Genomic DNA, 12577 nt, shown 5'->3' on the forward strand with positions numbered 1-12577 from the left:
GCGGACGGGGAAGCCGGGGAAGGAGGGAGGAGGGGAGTGGCAAGAGAGGCAGGGGAGAAGCAACGCTTCACGGGGGAGAGAGGGCTGGGGAAGGTGGGATGCTGGTGCCTGATACCCCTTGGCCAGGATGCTCTCAGAAGGCTGCTGTGGGAACCCCGCCGGGTGGGCCATAAGCCAGCGTCCTCTTTCTGGACGGGGTGCAGGGGGGCATCAGGCAGCCAGCGAGGGGTCCTGAATTCTGAACGAGTTGAGAGGCCGACGCTGAGCGAGCCGTCTCCACAGGGCACTGGGACTCCAGTCACGGGGGAAGCCGGGAAGGAGCCCGGCTGCCCAAGCCCAGCCCGCCCTCACCTGCCGGGCCAGGCGGCCCTTGTCCTCCGTCTTGACAGCGGTGGACTCGTTGAAAATGCGCAGGCACTCCTCCATGGGGTCGGAGTCAGAGTCGACCTCCTTCTCCAGGGCCGAGTAGCCCACGTCGGAGCCCGCCCCCGAGGAGGAGGAGGAGTGGGGGGGAGGGGAGGACCGGCTGGCCGAGGGGGGCGGGGAGGCCTTGAGGCGTTTGGGCGGCCCCCGCGCGCCGCAGAGGCCCAGGCTGGAGTCCGAGTCCGAATCGGAGCTGGAGCTGAGGCTGGGGAGGGCGGGCGGCCGCGGGGTGGGCGCCTCGGGCCCCGGGTCCTCGTCCTCGCTCTCATCCCCGAAGAGCTCGGCGTGGCTCAGGGCCCGCCTCGGCAGCTTGGGGGCACCCCGGGGGGCACCCTCATCCAGCGAGCGGGCCTTCCGCTGTGCCAGCTTCCCTGACGGGGTCTTCCTGCCCGTCCTGTCTGGCAGCTGGTGGGCGGCCCCTTGTGCGGGGCTGGGCCGCGGTCCCGGCCCCTCGGGCTGGCCTTTCCCTGAGCTGGCCACCGGAGTGGCTGAAGATGGCTTCTTCTTGGTCCCTTGGGGCCGCTCCGCCCTGTGCCGGGGGCTGCCGGCCCGCGGGCCCCTCCTGTCCACACAGGGCTTCTCGGCTGGCCTCCCATGCTCTCCATCCTGACCCCTGCCTGTCTTCCCAACACCATCCTTGCGGCCGGCGGCTGGCGGCCCCCCGCTTTTCTTCTTCTTGGGTCTCCCCTCCTTGGGGCTGCTGCGCTCCTGCGAGGCCCTGCCCGGGGAGCTGGGCTTGGCAGGAGGCAGCCCGCCTGGGCCCTTGGCAGGCTGACCAAGGTCCCCCACGTCGTACTGCACGGCCATCTCCTTGGTCTCCCGAAGGCTGCCCTCCTCAGGCTCTGGGCCCTCCCTAGAGCCCGGCTTCCCCGGGGCCTTGCTCTCAGGGCCCGCTCGGGCTCTCGGGGGGCTGGCGGTGGCGGGCCTGTCGCCCGGAGCAGCAGCGGTATCATCGTCAGAGTCTGAGAACCTGGCGTCGCAGCCACCGAAGGGGTCACAGGGCTTCTTGGGTGCAGGTGTGTAGGGCTCACTGCCGCGGGAGCCCCGGGGCCGCTTGGGGGCCCTGTCGTCCTTGGTGCTGGCCCTGCTGAGCAGGCGGGCGGAGAAGTTGGACAGGGGGTCGTATTCCAGGTCTGTAGATGGCTTGGAGTTGTCCACTACGTACTTGCCGCTGGAGACGGGGCGGCCATACCGCCGGGGCTGGCCCACGGCCTTGGGGACGTACTCCAGGGTGCCACCAGCCCCTCCACCATGGCCCTGACCCCGGTCCAGAGAGGCCAGCGAGTACTTGGTGCCAGGCTCGGTGTGGCTGGCCAGAGGCGTGGGCTGGTAGCTGGCATCAGGGCTTAACAGGCCATGGCCGCCAGGGTTGTATTCGAAGGACAGAGGGAAGGTGTCCCCATCCAGGCCGGCAGTGGGGCCGTGGGGCGCCAGGGCAGGGGCCTCGGCCGAGCCGTGCTCCCGGGCCGTCTCCAGGAGCTCCCGGTAGCGCCTCTGCTCCAGCTCCACCTCAGAGCGCACGGCCTCGATGGCCTGGTTGACCAGCTCCAGCTCCAGAATGTCTGAGCGGGGCTCGGCACCTCTGCCCAGGGCGCCATTCTCCCTCTGGGCAGGGGGCTTGGGCAGCTCGGGGTTGTACGGGTCATAACCGAGCCCTGAAATGGAGAGGGAGAAAACAGCAATGAGCGGGCGGCTATAGCAGCAGGCCAGATGAGCCAGTGACCGGTCACTGCCTCGTCCCGGGCCTCAACCCCAGGCGCCAGCAAGGAAGAGCAGAGTACCAGCCTCCAGAACCTACCGGGGGCCAGGCCTCCGGCCGACCCCCACCAAGGCTCCAGCAGCAAATCAGGGTTTCCAGAGGGCCCCTCCCTGCAGGTCCTGCCCCGAAGAGGCTGCCAGGTGGGGTGAGGGCACAGAGCCCAGGCCCCAGAGGAGGCCACAAGATCCCGGGGACTTCACCGCCTGGGACAGGGGATGGCGAGGCCTGGGGAGCTGGGCGAGAGGGTGGCTTCCCCCCAGGGCCCAGTCCACACTGAAGACACACCACGCTGCTCCCTGCAGCCGGGGAGGCCGGACACCCAGCCAGGGCAGAAAGCGCAGGGCGCACAGACGCCTGACTGGGGGGCAACAGGGGTGCGAGAGGGAGCGGGAGGCGGGGCCGACACAGCCCACCCACAGCAGCGGGTGGACGGGCAGATGCACATGGCCCTGCCTGGTGACAGCGCCTTTAGGACTCTGTCCCCCACACGCGCTCTCGCCCACAGAGAACTCCACCGGCTGTGCGTGTACCAGTGAGGACACAGAAAGCCCCGAAGCGTACACTGGGAAGGGGCAGCGGGTGGGGTGGACGAAGGACAGCACAGCACATTTCACGGGGGGAAGCGAGGCACGATGATGTCCAGGGAACAGCGCCACGACGTGAAAGACATTCCGGCAATGGGCAATGTTAGGGAAGCACGAAGTGGGGTGGACGGCAAGGCGGGCACAGGACACACTTAGGTTTGTATCAATCTGAACAGGGGTGGCGGAGCGGTTGGCGGGCTACCTGGCTCCAGGGTGTATTCCACGAGACCAGTCCAACCCCAACACCACCCACGTTGACACGAAGCTTACGGGAGACTCAGGACAGAGATGCGGAAATTCTCGGTAAGATGTAAGCAAATAAAGCCCAACTTTCCGAGAAAGGAATAACGTGTTCAAATATTCCAGAATGTAAAGACGGTTCATTGTTAGAGCGTCTGCCAGACATAATCTGTAAAACCTGACAAAAAAGTGGATCGATTTGGTGCTTTCTGGTTAGCAGAGTAACAGCCAATTCTCCCAGAACCTCCAGATGGGATCAGCCGTGCCCACACCTGGACTGTAGCCCAGGGGGACCCACTTTGGACCTCTGAGCTCCAGAACCACCAGAGAAAAAACCCTGTGTTGTTTTAAGGCACCGGTGAGTGGGGTCTTGCTGCAGAAGCCCCGGGAAACGCACACATCACTGATGAAGCACTGGAGAACCCGGCATTGCCGGGGCCGGTGGCTGGGCCTGGGCCGGTGGCTGGGCCTGGGCCGTCTGGGGGCCCAAGGTGGGGCGGGACCCACTGCAGGCCTGTTGTCTGGCTTGTACCTTGGAACCTATTTCTCAAAGAATGCTTAGAAAGGAAAAAGGATGCAAGTACACCTGTGCTTCAGAACACCGAGGACACACCCAGGCTGCGGGTTATAGATGGGGAAGTAAAACCAAGCTGCAGAGGCCACAGGGGGCAGCGGGACTGGGGTGCCGGGGAGCAGTCACTTCATGCCCCCACCTCCCAGCTGAGGACGCCAGGGTGAAGGGCAGAGTGGGGGACAGGTCAGGACACACAGCCACTGGGCCCTCTGCCCCCCACAAGGTTCAAGATGAAGGCACCACAGACAGGAAAGGCTAGAAACCCCAACAGCGAGATCCAGGGCCCTGTTCCCAGCCCACCCTAACCCTCAATGGGTCTGAAGGCACTAAAGCAGACCCACCCCTAGCCCACCACCCACCCGGATGAACAGAAGAGCCAGCGCCCCCGCACGCCGTCCCCTCGGAGTGGAGGGCCCAGGACACAAGCCAGGGGGCATTTACAAGGCATCTCAAATGAGGGGTGGGTCGGGTCTTGCCGGTCTCAGGGGGCCTCCAGCCCAACCCACCTCACTCCCAACCTCCCTCCTGAGGCCAAGATGGCTCCCACCCCAGCCGGCTCCCCTAGGTGGGGGACGGGAGCAAGGGCCCAGCTGGTGGGAATGCCCTCCCCCAGGAGAGGTGGGCAGGGCAGGGTGGGGATCAAGTGGATGGGGGTCCTTCCCCACCCCTGACCTGCTCTGGAACAGGTCACAAAGGGCCACAGACAACACGCAATCACCCAGGAGTGCCTCTAGCCCTTCCCAAGTAAGGGCAGAGTTCAAACCCCTGCACTTTGCATTTTGAAAGGGATCCCCCCACAAACAAGCCTGTGCCTTGGAAGCAAGGAGAGGAAGGAGGTGCCCTGGGACCCAGCCCCCAGCCCCTTAGATCTGAGCTTCCAGGAGCTCTGTCGGCGTGGGGGGTTTTCAGTCCCAGGGGAGGCTGCCTTCTCACACCCCATCAGGCTACACCAAGAAGCAAAAGAAACAGCCCAAGGTGGGTGTGAGCCGGTCTAGGCCAACACCCTCTCCTCCAGGGCCTCAGTGTCCCCAAGGTACCATAAGGGCCAAATCACCAGCCCGAGGAGCTCCAGACAGGTCTAGACGCGTCAAGGACACAGCTGCCAGGGGCTCGGCTGCAGCCCCCTGCAGCTCAGAAGCTAGTGCGCGGGGCACAGAGCTTGGTCCCTGGAGCTGCAGCCCCAAGCCCCTGCCAAGGCTACTGGAGGCTCGTGGGGGGAGGCGGGCAAGTGGAGAAGATATCTGTGACGCCACCTAGCGCCCCCGCCCTACTCCGCCTCAGGGACCGGTAGGAACTGGAGAAGCTCCCCGAGAAAATGTTTTGCAAGTGACGCAACAGGTGACCCTCAAGAGGTCAGGAATGGCCGTGGGAGCACCTCAGAAGCGCCTCCCCGTTACTGGGGAGTTAAACTGGCTGGGAGCCAATGGGAGCTCCTTAGGGGCTTGCACCAGGGAAGCATGCCTTTGGTAAACAAGATTAATTGGGCTGTTTTTCGGAAAGGGGGCGAACCTCGGGATGACTGAAAAAGCACCTTGAGGGCCTGGCTGCTGGGGTTACACTCTCAGAAGTTCCTGCCCCCGGCCCAGGGCAAGGGAGGGGTCGGCTACTGCCGCTCAAGGGACACCCACAAGGCCAAGGGCCTGCCCAGGCGGGCCACCGCTTGAAGGATGCCCCTTGGGAAGGCTCCCGGCCAGCGCCTGGGGCCGAGCCTTCCTCAGCCGTCCCTGTGCCCAGTCCTGTGTGCGCAGCGCCCACTGCCGGCTCTGGTGCTGCTGGACACTCTCCCAGTGACCCAGTCCCGACCAGCTCTGATCACCAGCTCTGAGCAGGCATCCGGCACAGCGGGGCCCAGGCCAGCTGCCCCACCTCCACACCGGGAGAAGCAAACACTCGGGGCCACAGCGCTCAGGGAACGGGTCACGCGGAGCCCACGGCGGGTCGAAGGACAACACGGGGTGGTGGCCACCTCCAACCCCTCCAAGCCTTCCCCCTGCTCCTCTCTGCTCCCACCACGCCCCTCCGTTCCAGAAAACACTCCGCACCCTTCCATAACTGCGCAGACGCCCGGCCCACAAGCTCTAGCTGCACGTAAAATTAACGACAAGCGAAAATGAGCAGACACATGAGCGTGAAGACCCCACTGGGAGGCACGTGACCCCCACCCGGCCGGCTCCGAGGCCTTCCCCTTTAATCTCGACGTTCGCCCTGCTCGCGTCAGCCCCCTTCACAGAGGAAAGAGGAGGCTGGGTCTAGGGCAGCGGGCGAGCGAGGGATCTGCCTAACCCCAAACCCTGGCTCCCTGCCCCAGAAGACCCAGCGCCATGTGATCCTTTCCGGGTCCCGAAAGACTCCCCATCACCCCACCCCTCCTCCCCGCTGCACCTCCAAAGACAAGAGGCACACAGTGGTCCCACCCCCCACCCCGCCCACTTGTGCTCTGATTAGACATCAGCGGGGACTCCTCCAACCCAGGGGACGGTCACACACAAGGGGGTGGGCAGGGGGGCCAGGAGAAGACAGACACCATCCCGCCACACGAGAGGTAAGCAGGACACAAGGATGAGTCAAAGAAGAGCAACTAGACCACCCCTGCCCCAGGAAGCTACCCAAGTGGCAGAGGCCTCAAAGGCAGAGAAAGAATGGAGGACATTCCACTTCCAGCCACCAGGCAAACTTCTATTCATCCTTCAAAGCCCAGCTTGGTAACTGCTTGCTTGGGGGCACTCGCCCGACTCCCTGCAACCTCAGGTGCCAACGGCTCGCTCTCCCGGACTCTAGGCCGTTATCTGTGCTGCTGGACACCCCTCCTTCCCTTGCAGAGTCCCCACAGCCTGGTCCCCAGATAAGTACTGAATTCAGACAGACCCAGAAGAGCCCTTGGAGGGCCCCAGAGCCAGCTCCTGATTTTACGGATGACACAGAGGCTGTGCCGTGCCTGCGTGCATGCCCAGGCTGAGGCCACAGCTTGTGAGATGGCCAAGTCCCAGCCCCCAGAGCACCCGGGTCCATCAGCCACCCGTCCTGCTCCCCCCAGCAACTACAGCAGCAGGCAGGAGGGCAGTTCCCCCAGCAACGTTCCTGGGCTTTCAACACTGCCTGCCACCCGTGCAGCCCTCGGGGGCAGGGTGCTCCACATGGCCCTTTACAGAAAGCCTCAGTGCTCAGAGGAAGCCACGGACCCAGCGCCCTAAAACCTCTGGCACATGTGCCTGCTTCTTCAAAGGGCAGACTGGCTACCGCAGGAGCCTGAGGACCTGCCACCACCAAGGAGGACAGGGGACCAGGAGACAACCCTGTGGGGCTCCGGCCGGATCTGCCCTGACCACCTCCCAGCTCCCATGATCCTCCTTCCGCGCTTTTCCTCTTTAGTGTTCCAGGTTTTGCTTTGAGTCAGATCAGACCAGCAGAAGTCTACCTTCCGCACTTGGACAGCTTAAATAATAATAAACCAAATTCCTGTGCACCCAGCACTCGCTCGTCACTGGAAATGATCCTGTGCGGGGGATTCTGAGGGCAGAATGGGAGTGGAGGAGGACGGCAAAGCAGGAGCATTGAGCAGCACAGCTGAGACGAGAGAGGAGCACTGTGTGTAGAGGGTCTGCGTCGTGACCCCGTTTTGCAGAAGAGGTAACTGATGCCAGGCTCTTCGCACAACGGAAGGTGGAGCCAAAAGGTCTTCATCTGAGGCCCTACTCCACCTGCAGGGCTGAAAGCCAGCCGTGGCGCCTGCATCTCTTCTCTGGAGGATACTCTGGGGGTGGGGGGTACACTCGGGCACCCACGTGGTCCTCTGAGCTCTCCCAGCGGGGTGCTGTCCCTGTCCACCCCAACCTGGGCGCCTGGGCCGCCCTGCCTCACCTCCAGAGCCGGAAGAGCTGGGGCGGCGACGATTCTCAGAGTTCTTGGCTCCCTGCAGGTGTGGCCAGCCCTCCCGTCCTATTCTCAAATACGAAAGGGGCCAGATGCTGGGATACTGATCAGGATGCTCCATGTCACCTGGCATCACTGACGTTTGGGGCTGGAAAAGTCTGTGTGTGTAGGGGAAGGGGGACATCCTGGGCACCGGCGGGCACTGAGCGGCATCCCTGGCCCTTGCCCCCTCGTTGCCAGGAGCACTCGCAAGTCATGACAACCGCAGATGTCCCTGTATCGCCCTGTGTCCCCCAGGGGATCAGGACTGTCCACGGTGAGAGACACTGCTTTACTGACATGAAGCAAAGAATCCTAAAATACCAAAAACAGCTTTAAGGGCAGATGTACCCTTATTCAAATGTCCCAAGCCTGGATCTGGGCAAGAAGGCAGGTTTTTAAAGTTCCCCAAGTGCTTGAAGAGGGGCCGCAGGCCTGGGGATGGCCTCTCACCTCACTGGTGTCTCTGGAGCCTCCACAAAAGAATGCAACTTCACCAGTGAGGCAGGGTCACGAGTACAAGAAAGAGACACACAGCCTTTTGTTTCTGAGGCTGGGAGGACACACAACAAGCTGGCAGATGCAGGACTTGCGACAACATGCGAAACATCTTTCCTTTGACTTTGCGGCATTCTCCAGTGGTTTTAAAACGGACATTCTCCGAGTCCAGAAAAAAAAGTGCTCTGAATGGAGAGACAACGTGTCCAGGCCGCCGCTGGCTGGGACACTGCCCCCGAAGACAAGGGCTGCATCTGGGTGGGGCTGAACCACCAACACAACCTAGATTCTTCTCATCCTGGTGTAAGAGATGAACTCTGCTCTGAAAATCCAACAGCACTTCTCCTCTGCTCCCTCTTTACAAAAAAGTCAAGAACAATAGAAGAGAACCACCGCGGGATGGCAGTGAAGGCCCCTCCTCTGGGAGGCCACAGCTTCTGTCCTCTGAGCCTGGGGGCTGGAGCTGCACCTGGGCACACAGCTCCCTGGGAGGGGCAGGGAGGAGACTTTAAATTAAAAAAAGTGGCCTCAGCAAGAAGCAGCCTGTGACCAGGGGGTCTCACCCAGGGTGATCCCGCCCCCCCAGGGGACACTGGGCCACGTCTGGGGACATCTGACATCTGTGCATGTTGTGACTGGGGGGCTGCTGGCATTGAGGGGCTGTGGCCAGGGAGGCTGCTCCACACCCCAAAGTGCCCAGGACTGGTCCAGAGGATAACCCCCCATGTCCCCAGTTTCTGCTATTCTTCATAGCTCCCCCCGACCCCCCGATGAAGTGAGAGGCTCTGGCTGGCCTGACCAAAGACCACACCTGACAACCAGCTAGGAAAATCCCTCCCAGGTCCTCAAGTACCCTGGCTGGGCCTCCAGACACAAAGGCAATTCTGCTCTCTGCTGAGGTTTTCTCAGTATCAGTTCTCTCCCAGGAAGGGGAGGGAGGGAAGTGCACATGGCAGTTCACTCTGGAAGAGAAAGTATCAAACCGAGAAAAGCACTGTCATCAGGGCAGTGGGAAAGCTGCTGGCACCCAGCCCACGGGGGAGGCAGCTAAGGGGCAGCGTGGCCAGCGGCCCGGGGCAGCGATACTGCAGGGGCTGCTGGCCCCTCCTGTTCCAAGTCAGCTCGCGGAGAAAATCAAACAAAACCCACCCTCCGCTGGAAGCACTCGTTTCTCTGGCTGCATCCTCCCTTCCCTGCCTGACTCCTGGCTGCGACCTTCCCTGGAGAAGCAGGGCTTGCTCTCAGGATTCCAGACCACAAGGGGCCGCTGCCGAGGCCTAAATCTGAGACCCCGGGGAGGGGGTTGCCCAGGGAGCTGTCACTGCCACCCAGCTGGGGCCACCCCCACCTTCCAGCCTCCTTCCAGACCATCCTTGGAAGGTTTCAGTGCTCAGGCCCTGCTATACTGTCTTTCCCAGATCTCACTGTTACCTCCCAGCCTCAGGGCACAGCACTGAGCACACATGTAATGGGCACCCAGGTGCCCAGGTCCCACATGTGCCAGGCAGCAGGAAGCAGCCGTCGGTGGTGAAGGGCAAGGGCCTGACAGTCCAGATCAACCCTGTGTCCCCCACTTACCAGCCATGTGCACACAGGTGTGTGGCTTCCCCTCTCTGGGCCTGTCTCCTTGTCCGTAAAATGGGGACAATCATCCCTACCACTGGTTAAAGAGCACGCCTGAGGGTGCGTGGTGGTAACTGGGCATCCCCCAGCTGAGTGCCAAGGTGGGGACCCTGGAGCACAGGAGGGCAGATTTGAGGGCCGGGAAGAACGGGATGCCCACCCAGCCCTCAGGAGGCCATCAACCCAAGGCCAGAGGTGCTGGGCTACACAGGGACCCCCATATCCTGCCTGCAGGTGGCCATCACCCAGCACCTCAGCATCCTTGTGCAGCCCACCCTTGCCAAAGCACCTGTGCTTGGGCCGTGCCTATCTGGTCAAAAGCGGACCCCCAAAGCCTGGATTTTTGCAGTCTCTTCAAGCCCAATGGGAAGTGGGTTTGTCAAAATCTGGAGCAAGGGGAGCTGAAGGGGTGGGGGAAGTCTAGGCACACACTCCCCCTGGCCCACGAGCACGCCACAGAGGAGGAAAGAGAGTGTCAAAGAGACCCCGCAGCGAGAAAGAGGCCAAGCTGGGATCTGCCCCTGCCTCTCTGCAGGGCGAGGCAGCCCTCAACCAGAAGGTAACCAGAGCATGCCCCCCAGGCCCCACCCTCCGTGATGGGAAGAGGGCTGCTTATTCTCACCTGCAAAAGGAAAATGCAGACACACTGGGGTCAGGGGTAGGCAGCTGCACTTTTTCCTGCGGGAAAGTGAAGCAGACAGGGCTACATCACCAAATGGATTATCAAAAACGATCCTTTGGGAAAATGGCCATTTGTGGTGTAGGAAGCAATCAAGAGACCGACTTGGCAGGAGAGGAATGCACGGGAAGAGAAGTCAGCGCCCCAGAGCGCAGACGGCTGGAAGGCCACCTGTGGGCCTGCAAAAGAGTCAGTCCCGGGGTCTCAGGGAGCCGGCTCGCCCGGTCTGTCCCGACGGTGAGGAACCCAGACACCAGGGGCTCTTTACAGAACGCCACACACCGCGCCAATAACTCAACAGATGTTGTGAGAAACTGCCCTGTGACAGGGTGACCACCGAAAGGCCTCCCACTCACCCCCTTCCCCTCTCCCAGACCTGAAGCTCAGGCACCTGTGTGCACGGCTGTCTTCCCTCCTCGAGGGGTTCCTGAGAGGCAGGCCGGAGCCCAACGCAGGTGTGGAGCCCGACCTTGTAGCAAACAATGGGCTACAGGGGCCAGTGGTCTGAGCAAATTTACAGTGGAAATTTGAAAAAATTCTACCTTTTTTTTTTTCTGGCAAACTGAGAAAACAGCCCTATGGTTTCATCCTAGCAATGACGCCCCTCTCTTCAAGTAAGAAGGCTCTGAGACAAGGACCAGTGCCTTATGGGGGAAATCTGGGCCCTGATGGAAAGGGGGAGCCAGTCCCGGAGGACAGGGGCCACAGCAGGAGCCTGAATTCCCCTCGGAAAGAATGACACCACACTCGATCCTCCCGGCGGGCCTTTCCTTGTGATGTCCCTCTTTTTGCCCCCGTTCTTCACGTCTCGGCTCAAGGCCCACACTTCCTACGAGAAGCACTGCCTGCCCGCTGACAGCTCTCACCGAACTCTGCCATGACATTGATAATCACCACACTGATGGGATGCGCAGTCTCTGAGCGTTCTCTCGGAAGGCTGTCCCCGACCCCAAAACACACACAACACACAATCAACCGGGTTTGACTCACTCCCTAACCCTGGCATGACACACCAGGCTCGACACACAGTCGCCGGCCGCTAAACAAGACCCTCTCGACTCCGCTGTAGTAAACAGGAGCGGCCACGAGCAGAGGCGCAGCGGGGGAGGAAGCGCGGAAATAAATAACGGCTGCAACCAACACACTGGGCCGGGGAGGCGGCGGGAACGGTTCCCCGGGCAGGAGTCCCGGGCCTGCAGACCACTGTCGGCCGCGTTCATCTCCCGATCCCCGGGCGCTCCACCCTCGCGACACCTCTAGGAGAGCAGGTCCTCCCATTGTTTACGTTTTACACTCATGGAAACGGTGGCTTACAGAGGTCCCGCGACTGGCACTGGGCCCAGGGGTGGGTGGTCCCGGCTTGGGGGGACGAAGCCCGCGATCATGCAGGGAGAGGGCTGAACGGGGAACAGGAAACCATGGAAACCCGGGCGCTGGGGTCCAGGCCTGCGCCAGGGAACGGAGCCCGGGGCGGGCGCGTAGACATTACCTGCTGCGGGGGGCGCCGCTCCGCCTTCTCCAGGTGAGCCCGGGCCCCGGGCCCCGCGGTGCCGGAAGTGGCAGTAGGGCCGCCGGCAGGGTCCCCCAGGCGACCCGGCCCAATAGGGGCAGTCGATGGTCCGGAAGAAGCCGGTGGAGCGTAGCATGGTCCGTCCCGCGGCGGGGCCCCGGCCCGGAGCCGCCCGGGCCCCCGGGCCCCCTCACTGGCGCCGCGGTCGCCGCCGCCCGCGGCTCACGGACCCCGCCGCCGCCGCCATCTTGCTCCGAGGTCCCCGGAGGCCCCCGGGACGCCGCCGCAAGGGACCCCGGGAGCGGCTGCCCGAAGTGCGCCTGATCAGAAACGGCTGCTCCCGCGGGACCGAGGTGGGTCACGGACCCCTGGCCTGGGACAGACGGCTGCGGGGGGAGTGATGGGGGGCGCACGCTGCCCTGCCTGCGGCCTCCGGGTCTCTTGCCGCCGCAGCCGCCCGGGCCTCTGTGGCGGCAGAAGCACCATCTTCAGCCCCAGGCCCCTGCGGCACCTGGGCTGCCCAAGGCGCGCCTGATCAAAAAAAAAAACGCCCCACACGGCCCGGCTGCGGCTTATTTGCATGCAATTTGCGTTCTATTAGCTTGTCTCCCTAAAGCGCCCTCTGCGGGTCGATTCGAGTCCTGCGGGCGCATCTCACCTGCACCTGGGAACCCTCACCTGAGTTACCCAGTTCAGGCTCTGAAACTCAACTCCTCCCTGGTTGACTGGCAATAAGCGCTTCATTTCTCCCACCTGGACTCTTGTCACTAGTCTAATC

The 12577-nt window shown here is 62.7% G+C and overlaps 1 protein-coding gene across 1 annotated transcript in view; it reads right to left on the reverse strand.

The window, feature by feature from the left end:
- Positions 1-11983, reverse strand: part of REXO1 (RNA exonuclease 1 homolog) — a 22131-nt gene extending 10148 nt beyond the window's left edge. Inside the window, exons 1-2 of the mRNA XM_007460356.1 lie at positions 11779-11983; positions 352-2078 (exon numbers count right to left, since the gene is read on the reverse strand). Of these exons, the coding sequence (XP_007460418.1) occupies positions 352-2078; positions 11779-11935 (1884 nt within the window). The 5' untranslated portion in view covers positions 11936-11983. The remainder of the gene's footprint in view (positions 1-351; positions 2079-11778) is intronic.
- Positions 11984-12577: the final 594 nt, after the last annotated feature.

Source organism: Lipotes vexillifer, unplaced genomic scaffold, assembly GCF_000442215.2.
Source record: "Lipotes vexillifer unplaced genomic scaffold, Lipotes_vexillifer_v1.1 scaffold225, whole genome shotgun sequence".
Lineage (NCBI taxonomy): Eukaryota > Metazoa > Chordata > Mammalia > Artiodactyla > Lipotidae > Lipotes > Lipotes vexillifer.